Source organism: Alnus glutinosa, chromosome 3, assembly GCF_958979055.1.
Source record: "Alnus glutinosa chromosome 3, dhAlnGlut1.1, whole genome shotgun sequence".
In the NCBI taxonomy this organism is placed as follows: domain Eukaryota; kingdom Viridiplantae; phylum Streptophyta; class Magnoliopsida; order Fagales; family Betulaceae; genus Alnus; species Alnus glutinosa.
In genome coordinates this window covers 25,000,224-25,015,961 of record NC_084888.1, presented here as the reverse complement: position 1 = coordinate 25,015,961, position 15,738 = coordinate 25,000,224, and the positions used below count along the sequence as shown (strand labels likewise).

The 15,738-nt window shown below is 38.8% G+C and overlaps 1 protein-coding gene across 1 annotated transcript in view; it reads right to left on the bottom strand.

The window, feature by feature from the left end:
• The window catches only part of LOC133864792 (N-terminal acetyltransferase A complex auxiliary subunit NAA15), a 47,355-nt gene extending 32,938 nt beyond the window's left edge, over positions 1–14,417 (bottom strand). The window contains exons 1-6 of the mRNA XM_062301205.1: positions 14,203–14,417; positions 13,012–13,090; positions 11,922–12,004; positions 11,665–11,814; positions 10,905–11,020; positions 8,206–8,311 (exon numbers count right to left, since the gene is read on the bottom strand). Of these exons, the coding sequence (XP_062157189.1) occupies positions 8,206–8,311; positions 10,905–11,020; positions 11,665–11,814; positions 11,922–12,004; positions 13,012–13,090; positions 14,203–14,253 (585 nt within the window). The 5' untranslated portion in view covers positions 14,254–14,417. The remainder of the gene's footprint in view (positions 1–8,205; positions 8,312–10,904; positions 11,021–11,664; positions 11,815–11,921; positions 12,005–13,011; positions 13,091–14,202) is intronic.
• Between the last annotated feature and the right edge of the window lie 1,321 nt (positions 14,418–15,738).

The window sequence follows — 15,738 nt, the reverse complement described above, 5'->3', positions numbered from 1 at the left end:
TAACCTCTGCAATGTGGGAATTCTTAAATTTCATTTCAAAGCGGGGGTTGATGGATATTCTATTGGGTGGAGGTTCCTTCACATGGTCTAATTACCAAGACGCTCCCTCTATGTCCACAATTGATAGAGAGATTATTTCTCCGCATTGGGAAGAGCATTTCCCAAACTTGATCCAACTTCGTCTTCCTCGTCCCTTATCAGATCATTTTCCTATATTGCTTAACAACAAAGGTATGTCCAGAGGATCACACTCGTTTAAATTTGGGAACATGTGGTTGAAAGCAGAAGGTTTTGTAGATATGGTGAAACAGTTGTGGGATTCATATCAATTCTTCAACACTCCTTGTTTAGTTTTAGCTAAGAAACTCAAACAGCTGAAATTTGACTTGAAACGTTGGAATAAGGAGGCCTTCGATAATGTAAAGGAGAGGAATAAGTTCTTATTGGAGGATAGCCAAGTTCTTGATTTTTTGAAAAAGAAGAGATCTGTAGTGGAAGAGGAGAGAGTCATGAGGGCTTAGGCGAAGGCAGATTTGGAGAATGTTGCCCTTATGCAAGAAGTCAGCTGGAGGTAGAAGTCTAGGGCAACCTGGTTGAAAGAAGGAGATCACAACACCAAATTTTTCTATCACCTTGCAAATTCTAAGAAGAGAAAAAACTATATCTCCCGTCTTTGCATTGATGGTAGTGTCACTTTCGATAAATCGGCAATCAAAGATACAATCCCTCAATATTACAAGAATCCTTTTGCCGAAACAATTCCTTGGCTCCCCAAAATTAGATGGGTTGGAGTTTAAGATTCTGCATATGCGAATTGGTCCGAGAGACTGTGTCAAGAGGAAGTTCTTCAGGCATTGCTTAGCATGGATGGTGACAAAGCATCGGTACATGATGGCTTCACTATTGCTTTTTTTTTTTTGGTTCTTGTTGGGCTATAGTGAAAGATGATCTTATGCACATCTTTCATAACTTTCATGAGTATGAGATGTTCGAGAAGAACCTCAATGCCACCTTTATTGCTGTAATTCCTAAGAAGACAGAATAGCTGAAAGTTTGGGATTTCAGACCTATCGGACTGGTGGGGAGTGTCTATAAAATCATGGAAAAAGTAGTCGCTTTTTTTTTTATAAGAAACCAATCTCATTAAAAGCATAAGGCGCCCCTTAGTACACTGGGAGTATACAAAGGAAACACCTAATTAGAACGAGAAAAGCGAGCAATAAAGTCAACAATACTAAATGACAAAGGGTTCACATAAGTCGTAGTCCAAAGGTACATGGAAAAAGTACTTGCTACTAGAATGAAAAAGGTGTTGTCAATGCATTTATGGGGTGTTGGGGGGGAGGGGGTGGGAAAATTTTAGACTTAGTTGTTATAGCTAATGAGTGCCTGAACAGTAGGTTGAAATTAGGAATTCCAGGCGTTGTTTTAAAACTAGACTTGGAATTCATGGGTTGTAGTCTATGCTCCTAACTTCTCCTCATCAAATCTTATAGATCTGGTTATTTTTTAGATTGTAGAATCCTATAGGGTGATAGTCTCTCTTGTATACGTTTCGGGTACGAGGGCTTTACCCTTTGCTTTCAATAAAAGTATTATTCATCAAAAAAAGTATTATGCGCAGCTTATATTCATTAAAAAAAAAAAAAATGTGCATAGCTTATGGGGATGCAATCATGTAGATTGGTGTTGTTTAGATTCAAGGAGGGCCTCCAAAGGTATTTGCTCATTTGATAGGAGAGTAATGAAATTCAAGAGATAAAAAAATAAAACATGCACGCACATAAAGGTGCAACCCAAATACACAGAATATAAGCTACAAATATTAAAATCAAAGGCAACAACCCAATGGTAAAATGTCTTAAAGAATAAAGCCATTAATTCCACCAATGTCCTCTTACAATCCTCAAAGCTCCAATCGTTTCTTTCCCTCCAAAGACACCACTTAAGGCACGACGGTATCATCTCCCATACTACATCAAATTGAATCCTACCACCTTGCACTCTCCAGCAAGCGAAGAGGTCCACCACCCGATTAGGCATAACCCAAGCCAGTTGTACATTGTTGAAGATAGTATTCCAAAAAGCACTTGCAATCTCCCTACAAGTAGGGGATTATGGTTATTCCTCTTCTAGAAGGTTATTTCCTTGGACAAACAATTGAGACCCTCCCTCCTAGTCTAGAATTGATAGATTTTTTGTTTCCCCTGAATGAGAACCCCAGTTTCCTAACTTGACCTAGAAGAGGTTGCCTAGAGTGTGCTCGAATCATTTCTCTATCCTTCTCGATTGCAGAGGCCTTCATGGAGGTAAAAGGTATTTTAAGTTCGAGAACATGTTAAAGTCAAAGGTTTTTGTAGATAGGGTGAAACAATAGAGGAATTCTTATTACTTTTAGGGTTCTCTGAGTTACATTTGGCTTGCAAACTTACGACTTTGAATGTTGATTAAAGACTCTGGGACGAGGAAGTTTTTGGCAATGTAGAGAGGGGCGAAAAAACCTTCTTTTTAAGGATTTATAGATTCTTGAGGGTTTGAAAGTGAGACTTAAGGGAGGAGGAAAAATTAAGGCAGGCTACGGTGATTAATGATTTGGAGAGGACAGCTCTTTTAGAGGAGGTGAGTTGGAGGCAAAAATTGAGGGTGTTGTGGTTAAGAGAGGGTAACAAGTGCACAAAGTTCTTCCATTGAGTAGCCAATTCGAATAGGAGAAATAACTCCATTGAGCAATTGGTGGTTAATGGTACAGTCTCATCATATCAATTTGATATTAGAGGACACATTGTGCAGTTCTACGATAGCATGTTTATCGAGCAGTTCAGTTGGCGACCTAGGTTGGATGGCCTTACTTTTAATTCCATTGGGGAAGATGAGGCCATTTGGTTGGAAAAACTTTCAAGGAAGATGAGGTCTTTGAGGTGGTGAAAGCCCTAAATAGTGATAAGGCCTCAGGCCTTGACGGTTTTACTATGGCGTTCTTCCAAGCCTGTGGGATGCTCTTAAAGTGGGGTGGGTGGTGTCCAAATCAGGTACATGTGTCGTATGGGTGGGGCTATGGAAGAATATCAAGAGGGGCAAGGGAGAATTTTTGTACCGACCCAAATAAAAGCGCAAGCTACATCTACGATATCACTTCAAAATGACTAGTCAATTTGGAACTTCCCTAAAATTCCTTATAAAATCCAGTTTCACTTAGTTAATAAGCAATGTGGGACTTAGTACTCATAACTATTTTTTTTATAAGAAAGAGAAACTAAAAGACTGAAAATTTAATTTTTTTTTTTTTTTTTTTAATAAGTAATGGCAATTATATTAAAAAGCACAAAGGGGCGCAACCCTACCCTTATACACGGGAAGTATACAAGAGAGCCCCTAAAAGGGTCGGACAGGAAATACATTTAGAAACTCTACAAAAGTAAAGACACTCAAACTATGATGTGGCGCTATCCAAGAATATAAAGTAGTTAGCCACCCCTTCCGTAGCTCCACCATAGTCGTCTCTACATCTTCAAACAGACGAGCATTCCGCTCCCTCCAAATACACCACAACAAGTATAGAGGAGCTAACCGCCAAGCCTCTTTGAGTTGACCATTCCAAATCGCCGCCCCCAACTATTCATTAGCTCCAACACCGTTCGAGTCATAACCCACTCCACCCCAAATAAAATAAGAACGTAGCTCCAAAGAGCCTGGGCGACCTCACAATGAAGCAACAAGTGATCAATAGTCTCCCCACTCTTCTTACATAGACAACACCACTCCATTACTATTACATTCCTCTTACGCAAATTATCATGCGTCAAGATTTTGCCCAAAGCTGCTGACCATACGAAGAAAGCCACCCTTGTTGGAGCCTTAACTCGCCAAATATTCTTCCAAGGAAAGAATGAAAGAAATGGACCATCTTTCCTAAAGAGTTCTTCGTAGAATGATCTCACCTCAAATAAACCTTTTTTAGAGGGATTCCACACTAATTTGTCACCCTCTCCATGACGAATCGAAATGGAATATAATCGGTCGAAGAAAGAAAGGACCATATCCATTTCCCAATCCTGGATTTGTCGTGTGAAAAGAACATTCCACTGAGTTACACCATTATGGACCACCAAGTTATCCGCCATCAATGCATCTTTGTTCCTTGCTAAACAAAAAAGAGCTGGAAAACATTGCTTCAAGGAACTTTCCCCACACCACCAATCTTGCCAAAAACTAATATTAGATCCACTCCCCACTTCAAAACGAACAAAATTGCGAAATTTCTCCCACCCTCTCCTTATATGTTTCCATACCCCCACTCCAAAAGAACCCGAAACCTCTGTCGAGCACCACCCGCCCTTTAGACTCTGAAATTTGGTATCAATCACCAAACGCCATAGAGCCTCCCTCTCCCTACCATACTCCATAACCATTTACCCAAGAGCGCTCTATTGAACTGGATGAGGTTGTGTACTCCCAACCCACCTGCATACAAAGGTGTACAAATCTTGTTCCAACTCACTAGATGGAATTTTTTCTCCTCACCAATGCCTCCCCAAAGAAAATCCTTTTGAATTTTATCAAGGCGATTAGCTACACTCACTGGAATAGGAAACAAAGATAAGTAATAAGTGGGCATGTTGGAGAGCGTACTGTTAATAAGAGTCAACCGGGCACCCTTCGACAAGTACATCCGCTTCCACCCCGCCAACCTCCTTTCCATTTTTTCAATAACACCATTCCAAATAGATTTGGACTTATAAGAAGAACCCAACGGCAAACCCAAGTAAGTCATAGGCAAAGAGGCAACCCTACAACCAAGAAGATTGGCCAACCTATCGACCTCCTCTACTCCACCAATTGGAACAATTTCTGATTTTTCCAAATTAATTTTCAATCCAGAAGCCGCCTCAAAGCATAATAAGATACATCTCAGGTGACGAATCTGTTCTTCTTGAGCACCACAAAAAATCAATGTATCATCAGCGAACATCAGATGATTCACTACAAAGGCCTCTGTATCTCTGGAACCCACTGAAAACCCTGTCCAATTACCCTGAACCAAAGCGGCATTCAACATTCTACTCAGAGCCTCCATAACCACCACAAACAACAATAGAGAAAGAGGGTCTCCTTGTCGCAAACCACGAGAGCTACTAAAGAAACCCGAAGGGGTCCCATTTACAAGAATAGAGAATCTCACCGTGGAAATACAGAAACGAATCCAATTCCTCCATTTTTCCCCCAAACCACATCTTTGTAGCAAATAGAGCAAGAAATCTCAGTTCACATGATCATACGCCTTCTCCAGATCTAGCTTACACAAGAGTCCGGGTTCCCCCGATCGAATTTGACTATCCACACATTCACTTGCAATGAGCACAGAATCTAATATTTGTCGACCTCCAATAAAAGCATTCTGAGTGTTGGAGATAATCTTGCCCACAACGGATTTAAATCTGTTGGCAAGAACCTTTGATATAATCTTATAAATCCCCCCTACCAAACAAATAGGGCGAAAATCTCTGACATCCATGGCTCCATTCTTCTTAGGAATCAAAGAGACAAAGGTAGCATTCAAGCTCTTTTCAAACTTGCCTCTCTCGTGAAACTCTGCAAAAACATCCATAATATCAGTTTTTAAAAAAACCCAGCACTTATGGAAGAAAGCCGCAGTGAATCCGTCAGGACCCGGCGCCTTGTCTCCATTCAAATCCCTGATTACATCCCACACCTCCTTCCCCTCAAAGGCTCTTTCTAACCCACTGCTCTCCTCCGCATCAATGGATGAAAAAGATAGGCCCTCCACCCTTGGCCGCCACCGGTAATTCTCCAAGTACAAATTACTATAGAAATGGACTAAGTGCTCCTTAATCTCCGCATGATTTCTGGAAATAAAACCGTTAATCATCAAAGAGTCCACTTGGTTGAATTTACGGTGTGAGTTGGCAACCCTATGAAAGAATTTTGTGTTCTTATCCCCCTCCTTTAACCACAAAGCTCTAGACTTTTGCCTCCAGCTTGTTTCCTCAAAAAGGAGGGTCTTCTCCATCTCTCTCGCCATATCTGCCCTTCGAACTTTTTCCTCCTCCTCTAGGCAACGGTTTTCTTCGATTACCTCCAGCTCTCAAATACCCTCCAATAATTCTTTCTTCTTTTTCCCTAAATCACCAAACACTTCTTCATTCCATTTCTTCAAATCAGCCTTCAAGGCCTTCAGTTTTTTGGCCAAAACGAAGCTTGGCAAACCAGAAAAGTCATAAGACATCCACCACTTTTTCACCATCTCAACAAAACCCTCATGTTTCAGCCACGTGTTTTCAAACTTAAAAGACCTGTTTCCTCCTCTATTCTTCTCACAATCCAACATTAAAGGAAAATGATCGGAGAACAGTCTTGTCAACCTCCTCTGAGATACTTCAGGAAAACGATCCTCCCACTCCGGAGAAATTAAGAACCTATCTATCCTTGACCAAATTTGATCTTCCTGACCATTAGACCAAGTAAAGTGGCCATCTTCAAGGGGAAGGTCCACCAAATTATGCATGAAAATGAAGTCAAAAAATTCTTCCATAGCTGCAGAAGAGCCAGCACCACTAGATCTCTCACTAGGAAAACGTACCACATTAAAGTCTCCCCCAATACACCAAGGCATCTCCCACCAACTCATCAATCCCGCTAACTCAGCCCACAGATCCCTTCTCTCCCTGTCATCGTTCGGACCATATACACCCCCAAAAGCCCAAACAACATTATCTCCAGTGTTACGCAAAGAACAAGCAACAGTGTAACTACCAATACACTCTTCCACTTTATAGTACTCATGACTATTTTTACAAATCGCTCACTCTATGTGGGCTACTCCCCAACTTCCCAATGAGGGACAGAGGTTATAGTTTCTAGTCATACTAAATTAGAAGTCATTGATGGCTCCAAAATTAGATTCTGGCATGACGTGCAATGTGGGGATCAAGCCCTCAAAGGCAGCTTTTCCCAAATTCTTCAATCTGGCCAGTTGTAAGTATGCTTCTGTGACAGATCATTTGGACTTTTCTAGTGACTCTCATAAGTGGAATGTTAACTCTGTCAAAGCGGCTCATGACTGGAAGGTGGATGTATTTACGTCTTCTTTAAATTTTTGTGCTCCTTCAAATTGAGACAAGGTTGTGAAGACAAACTTTGTTGGGTATCTTTCAAGAGAGAGTTGCTCGATGTTAGATCATACTGCAATGAACTTGTTCTCCATGATAGCACTCATTTCCCTTAAGTCTCTTGAGAATGGTGTTCTTTGCTTGGACGACTGCCTTAGGTAGGAGAAGATAACATTTATAATTTAAGAAAGTACCATGCCATTGTAGTTGATTGGTGTTGTGTGTGTAAGAACAATGGGGAGTCAGCGGGCCACCTTTTCCTCCATTGTGAGATAACAAGTGCTCCATGTACGATGCACATCTAGTTCAAACATAGATTGTATTGAGCTCTATAAAAGACATCATATCAATCCCATACTTGGATTCTGATGAGTCTTAATGCTACTCCAGATTAGTAAGTATTAATTCTTTTTCTAGCAATGTGTTTCTCTTATATACTTCTTGTGTACTCGGGTAGCACCTTTCGCTTTTAATGATAATTTAATTACTTAACAAAAAAACAATATTTCCAAGTATTAATTAGTTGCGCTAAGCTCTTAACTTTCTAATCGGGGTAAAGGCAAGAGAGTTCTTTCAATGTTCTGATGAGGGGTTCTCTTGTATACTTCCCGTGTATAAGGGTTGCGCCCCTCTGCGCTTTTTATATAATTGCAATTACTTATCAAAAAAAAAAATGTTCTGATGAAGCCCATGGCTCTTGTGGGTGTCTTGTTGTAGTTTTGGTGGGACTTAAGGGTCTTTCTGTAGTCCTTTATTTTGGGTTTTTGCGGGTGTCCTTGGTTGGGCTTTCTTTGTTGTTTTTGTTTTTTCCTTCTTGGTGTTTCTTTTGTACACTTCATATGTACTTAGGGGCGCGTTACATTTTTTATACATTTGTTGATTTACCTATCAACAAAAACTTTTCAAGTACGTGAATTCAGATATATCCCTAAATGTGAGATCAACCATGTTTTCTCTTACATGTGTGCATAAATAACAATAAATTACCAATATATACAAGTCTACGTCAAGCATCAAACAAATGAAAATGGTATCCGAATAGATGAGAGCTGCATATGTATGTCATCAATGACCATACCTTGTACAAGAGCATCTCCCCATGCTCACAACGTTCATTGTCTGGAGGATAATCATCTTCTAGCGTCCCTTCATATGCTTCAAGAATTTCAACCGCTTTTGATGCGCTGATACATAAACAAAAGAAATTGTTTAGAGTAAGAAATCAATCAAGGACTCAAAATATCACTTCATCAAATTCGAATAAAACCTTTTGGTTGATGTCAATGTGAGAATCTAATGGTTACTATGGAGAAATAACTTGATCCAACTTGTTCAATCAAAGGCTTAAAAAGTAAAGACAAATTAGCTACCAACACTAAAACAAGCCAACTGGGTATGCAATTATCACAACTATCATGAGAAACCATCCCCATTAAGAAAAAAAAAAAGTCCCCAGTTCAATCCCCCCCCCCCCCCTATGACGTCTAAGTTGCATTTACCTATCAAAAGAAAGCTTACAAGAAATCCTCAATATAATCAAAGAATGTAGAAGAAAGAGAGAATAGCATCCCTTCAAATAGAATTCTCCTTCAGATTCTTGTGCCAGATATACGAGCGTCCCATCAAAAGAAGAGATATGCCACGTTCAGCAAGAACATCCAGGCAACTGAATATGGCAAATTTGCGCAGTCTTCTTTTCAGAGTTAAATTTGTAAATCCCTTTAACTGTATTCTTTTTTTTGATAAGTACATTTAGTTTTATTGAAAGCGTAAGGCGCCCCTACGTACACTGGAAGTTTACAACAGGAAACACCTAACTAGAAAAGGAAAAAGAAGCAAGAAAATCAGCAAAGCTGATGGATAAAAGGTACAAAAAAGTCATCGACCAGAGATACAGCGTATGGAGAAACAACTCTAACACCTCCTCTAGGGAGCTCTCTAGGTTCTCAAAACACCTAAGGTTTCTTTCTCTCCAAATACACCAAAATAAGCATATAGGCACCTTCTTCCATGATGTAGCGCTCCTTGATCTCCCAGACTTCCACCAACAAGCAACTAGGTCTAGCACACTCCTAGGCATGACCCAAGAAATACCAAAGCGAGAGAAAATGTTGTTCTACAGAGCAGAGGCCACATTACAATGCAGAAGAATATGGTCCACTGATTCCCCATCTCGCTTGCATAGGCAGCATCTATCTACAATGATTGTGTGCCTCTTCCTAAGATTGTCCAAAGTAAGGATTCTACCTAGAGCTGCAGACCAAGTGAAGAAAGCTGCCATCGGGGGTGCCTGAGACCGCCACACACTCTTCCAAGGGAACCGAGTTCCTCCAGAACACGTCAAGGAAACAAAATAAGACTTAACCCCGAACACACCTTTCTTGGAAGAGACCCAGCTAAGGCAATCTGCCCGATCTCTATTCACCCTGGTAGAGTTCAAAACCTGGAAGAAAGAGGTAAAAACATCTACTTCCCAATCATGCACATCTCTAACAAAGCTCACGATCCACTAAATGGACCCGCCCAAAATCTCCATATTGTCAGCCACTGACGCATCCTTCACCCGAGCAATGCCAAAGAGATCAGGAAACACTTCTTTCAAAACCGTATCTCCACACCACAAGTCATGCCAAAATCTAGTCCTACTCCCATCCCCCACCTCATATCTAAGAAATTTGAAAAAAGTCTCCCATCCTTTCCTTATGAACTTCCACAAACCTACTCCAAATGCCCCTGCAATCTCACAGGAGCACCACCCACCCCACAAACTACCATACTTGGAGTCCACCGCAACTCTCCACCAAGCATCTCTTTCCATGCCAAAGCGCCATAACCATTTTCCTAACAATGCGCAGTTGAACAACACCAAATTCCTAATGCCAAGCCCCCCTTTTGAAATTGGGGTACAAACCTTCGCCCAACTCACCAAATGGTATTTAAATTCTTCTCCCATTCCACCCCAAAGAAAATCTCATTGTAGCTTCTCAATGCGCGAAGCAACACACACCGGAATAGGGAACAGAGACATGTAGTAAGTAGGTAAGTTGGAGAGAGTACTCTTGATAAGGGTCACCCTCCCTCCCTTGGAGAGATATAACCTTTTCCAACTAGCCAACCGATTTTCAACCTTCTCGATAACTCCATCCCAAATACGAGTGGACTTGTAGGAAGCCCCCAAAGGAAGACTCAGATACTTCACTGGCACACCCTAAAATGTCGGCTAACCTTCCCACTTGAACGACATTCCCCACTGGAATAAGACTGGATTTGGCCAAGTTGACCTTTAAACCCGAAACAGCCTCAAATAAGAGAAAGATAAGTTCAATGTGTCACTCTCATCAAACAAGATTCATTAATGATATATATCACATCGTTATCATACACCAAGCGGATAAAGTATTTTATACAAGGTAAAACGTGATTAAGTAGCTGAAGATAAATATCTGGTCACTATTTCCTACAAAATCCCAATTCAAGATATTAATCAACTTGAAAAAATATGGACTAAACTGTATATAGATGATGATATATACCATGACATAGCCTTTACCCATAGTGAAGAAGGGGAGCTGATTACAATTTAATAATTCCATGATTATAAAATAAACTAATATTAAGTAGTTGCCATGAAGCAATGGTAACCAGCCTTTATTGTGGAACAACAGATAAAAATAAAGGTAAAAAGTAAGTGCTCATAACCAAATACTAAAATAGGCATACAAAATAGAATATTGTCCACTAATTTTTAAAAAATTCTATCCAAGGATCCAACCGTACTTTGAGTTTAAGTGATGGGCAACGGCAAAGCCAATCCAATTCATGCGATGATTTGGTTTCAGAGACAGAAGTTGTTGTCTTGTCTCAACAAAACCTGTCAAATCACGCATTTGTGCCTGGTACATGAAAGGGAAATGTAAACATTAGCTGAAACAAAGCCAAATGAAAAATCTATAAAAATCACAACAATATACTAGAGAAGAATGACAAAAACGTGACACAAAATCTAAAGGCCAAGCAGTGACAAGAACGAACATAACAAACCATCTAACTCACACATACATCCAAAGGCCATTTCCCTCCCTCCATATACATCAATTTGTATAGAATAGGGGTGCTATCAGGTAAATAGGAGTGTTGCAATAAATGACGATAATGTTGAATATGAAATGACCATGAGCTGTACAGACATGCTGACAGAACATCTCCTAGTGCTTTGCTGATACATCCCAACAACGAAAAAAGTAGGGAATAACAATATGAAATAAGCATAACACAAATATCAACATTGTCAACAAGAGTCGAAAGAAACACATTACTAATATCGAATTCTCTTCCAAACCAGACACTAATCAAGAGGATAAGCTGCACATGACTGTTTAATATAGTCTGGAGAAAGCAAGCCTTACACCAGTTTCAAACACTAATAACCATGCCAATCATTGGTACAAAAATGATAGTAAAAACCAGTATAGAGAGGTTTTCTTAGTCTCTTGGCAGTAAGTAATCATCAAAGAAGAGATCAGCATTTAGCACATACCTGTAAGAGTGAAAGATCCCGTAGTATCTCAATGTTGTCTGGATCTATCCTCAGCGCATTTCGGTAGCATTTGATTGCCTCCCTATATTCTCTGTCTGAGCGATAAAGGAGACCATAAACATGCCAACAAACATGACTTTTGAGGTCATTCTGCATCGAGATAAGAATTTAAGTCTGACATTATACTATGCAATGAAATCAGAAAATGAATGGTGATTTATTGCAAAAAAATAAAAAGTTGGAGCTAACATCACAACCTTTAATCCTTGCCTAACAAGCTCATATGCTTCGGATTTACGGTCCATGCAATTTAATGTTAGACCCTTCATTGCTAAAGTTTCTGGTAAGCAGGAAGAACAGAAATCCATAAATACTTGCACATAAAATTACAAATCAAATAAGTTTAATAAATGAAAAACATGAGGGAGGAGAGGGATATCAACTCAAGAATTCTTATTTACTTGTCATATTCCACTGAAAACTAAGGAAAACGTAAGGGATAAAAAAGGAAAAAAATAATAATAATAATGAAAGACATAGCAAATAAACATTTGGAAACAATGTCTGCAAATCAGCAACTAAATCATTTTGCAAAAACATTTAGCACTAAAATGACATAGATTTATGCTACTTGTTATCATCATCCATAAAGAAGAGCAATGATACCCATTTACCCAAGGAATGGTCTTCTTCATCTCTTATCTTGAGCTTCTTTTCTTGCCAAATTGAATTCATACTTTTTCTTTCGATTTAGAAACAAGCATAGAACAAATTTATGGGACTATTAGTAGCCCAAGAAATTAGCTTCTTGCAGTTAGATAAGTAAAGGACTCTGTTGCTAAAACACTTCCCCTTACAGCAGTTCAGGTACTTTCATGCTCCCCCATGTAGATCATCAAACTCTAAAATAAAAGTTTTAAAAAAAAAATAAAAAAAGTTGTGTTCTTTCTCACTTACAACTTGCCAAATGGGCTTTATGCCCGACTTCCCACTCGTGAAATTTATTAAATGACCACTAAATAAACCGTATAACTTTTGCAGGCTCTTTAGTTACAATATTCGCTTTTTGGTGCCTTTTTTTTACTTAGCACCCTCATGCAATTTATTTACCAACAAAGTTGCGGTTAAGGAAATATGATTCCCAAACAGCAACACAGGATCTGATTGTTCCATTCGGTGAACTTTTCACACATAAAATATTGCAGATAAAATGTGTGAATGCAGACAGAAAGGCCATGTACAATCAATATGTCAAAAGAATAAAGAAACTGAAACCAAGAGTACATCATTATCATTATCTCAGAAATTAAACAAATCTAAGCAGACATTGTATGCAATAAAAATTACCTCCATGGTCTGGAAACTTCTTCAATATGGCATCTGCTGCCTTCAGCCCCTTCTTGTACTGTTTAGTTTCATACGATTTCTGCATAGCAAAGTGAAGTTCGGTTAACAATTTTAAAAGCGCCAGTGTTTTAATTCTCTAGATGGATTTGCTAGCTAATATAGTAACTATAGTCTGGAAGAGGACTGTTGCGTAAGCAAAGACATACGCATGGACATACATATCCATATCTTACCACATTGTCTCGAACAAGGTCATTACCAAGCCTAGCATATATCACATTAGAACAGAGAATGCAGTACCATAGTTGTGTAGCTTTAACAGCCGATTAGCATTAACCTTCCATCCAACTTTAAAGTCCTTTAAATTGTTAAAGAGAAGAAGCTACTTTCACTTTCTTTCTTTATCCCATTCCCTTCAAATTGCTTGATTTTCTTTATCTCATTCCTTATGAGAGCATTAGCAAAACAAAAATTATCCAGATTCCCTACCTCATGTTCAATGGCATTTTCAATATATTTTATATTAGTCAGAAACTCAGCTTTGCATAACTGAGCCAGTAAGAATCAAGTAGCAATGCACGCAATTGCAAAAATTCAAAAAAAAAAAAAAAAATCCATCTTTACCATTTCCTTCAATTTCTTAGAAAATCTAAAACAAAATATTTAAGGAAAAAAAAAATAGCGAAACCCAAGCTCGTGTACCTTGTTATTCTTTTCAAACTGTCTAATCCCACGGCAAAACCCAGCCTTAAAGCAATTCCCACAATTGCACAAGACTGAGTTGACTTAATCACTCAATCCCCAGAAAAAGCAAAGCAATGAAACAGCAAAGTCCAAATCTTCCTACTCTGTCTTTCCACTACTAACTTACTACATAAAAGCACGAATTGTACTCAATCCAACCATCTATGCAAGACCCAGTTAACTCAATCATTCATTTTCTCCAAAAAAAAAAAAAAAAAACTGAGTCCCAAAATTGTTATCTTTTTTTTTTCCCTTCAAATTCAGAGCATTATAAACCAGAAAGCTAGAAACAAGGCTACGCGGTCTATAACAGAATCTAGGGTTTCAGGTAAAAAAAAAAAAAGCAAGAGAAAGTGAATGAACTTCAATCGTGTTGTGATGATTAACAGCGAAGAAGATTTAGCAAAAGATAGGAAGAGATAGACGGCGTTGAGAATCGGAACTTACAACAATGAGCTTGAAGAGGTTGGCCTCCTTGGGAGGTAGCGAGGCACCCATTGTTTCCACACAGAGAGTGTAGCAAGAGAGAAAGAGAGGGCCTCGAGGATTTGGGGCCTGTCTTTATATTAAGGGCTGCGATGAGGGAGAGATAGAGAGAGAGGTGGCGTTTATCTGCTGCAAGTTCAACCCTACTGCGCACAATATGAAAAACTTCTGAGGTTGGAACTTGGTGTTCTTTTCTTTTATGTTTTTTCTTTTTTCTTTTTTTCTTTTTTCTTTTGCCGTGGTCGATGACGTAATGTTGTTTTTTTCCTCCTACCAAACATTGCTTATACCATCAACCAAACAAATCCCAAGTGGGAGTTTGAATTTTTTTTTTTTTTTTTTTTTTTTGGCCTGGGCATGTATCAAATAATTGTATAGAAAGAAAAGTTGGAGTTTTTGTTTATAATTTAGTTAAAACTTTTATTTTATTTTTTGTTTTCTCTTTATAAAACAAAATAAATAAATAGACTTTACAAATATAAAAAACAATTTTCACCTATATATCATAGTAGAACACATAGACTATTATAAACTTTTTTTTTATCTTTTTTTTAATTATTGTTATTTGAAATTGTATTTTTTGTTCTTAAAGAGAAATGAACTGAAACCATATAGCACCATTTTTAGGAATTTCACTTGAGTATCACATAGGTAAAAGAGTAATTGATGTGATGTATAGAGCTAACAATTTAAGTTAATACGTTTTACATCTTACTTATGTTCCGTTTGTTTCAGTGTAAAATGGTTTCCGTCATAAACTAGTTTCAGGAAAGTCATTTTTCAAAAAAATATTTTCCGTCGAAATCATTTTTCGGTGTTTGGCGCGTACGGAAAATTACAAATATTTTTTATATTTTAATTTAATCATATTAATTAAAAAAATAAATTTTATTCACAAAATAAAAAATGTTAATATAAAATAATATAAAAATATTTTTTTAATATTTGGCAGATACAAATTCTGGCAAAGTTGCCGGGATCTGGCCATTTTTGCCGGATTCCGGCAATCTTTGCTGGAAAACGGCCAGTTTCAGGCTAGCTGGCCGGGATCCCGCCGTTCTAGGAGGATCCCGGCCGGACTAGCCGGAGATTCGGCCAGAACAACCGGATTCGGCCAGATGCGGGTGGTCCGGCCGGATTCGTCCAGGATCCCGACCAAATGGACGATGATCCGGTTATCTAGCCGGATCCAGCCAGATTGCCAGAGACCTGGCCGCTCCAACCAGATTCCCGCCAGTCTGGCAAGAATCTGGCACGGTATCTCCGAAATCCGGCGATGTCTGCCGGATTTCGCCGAATTCCGGCCTAATTTGTTGGATTCCGGCACCGACTGGAGTCGGAATCTGACTTGTCGAAGTCCGACAATATTCAACTGCTTGAATGTAAAGGTCGACTGTGTTGTTTAAAAAATAGTCGACTACATCTACCATCTACGGAAAATGATTTACGCTTTTAAAAAACGTAAATCATTTTCCAAAATTTATTAAACATTTTTTG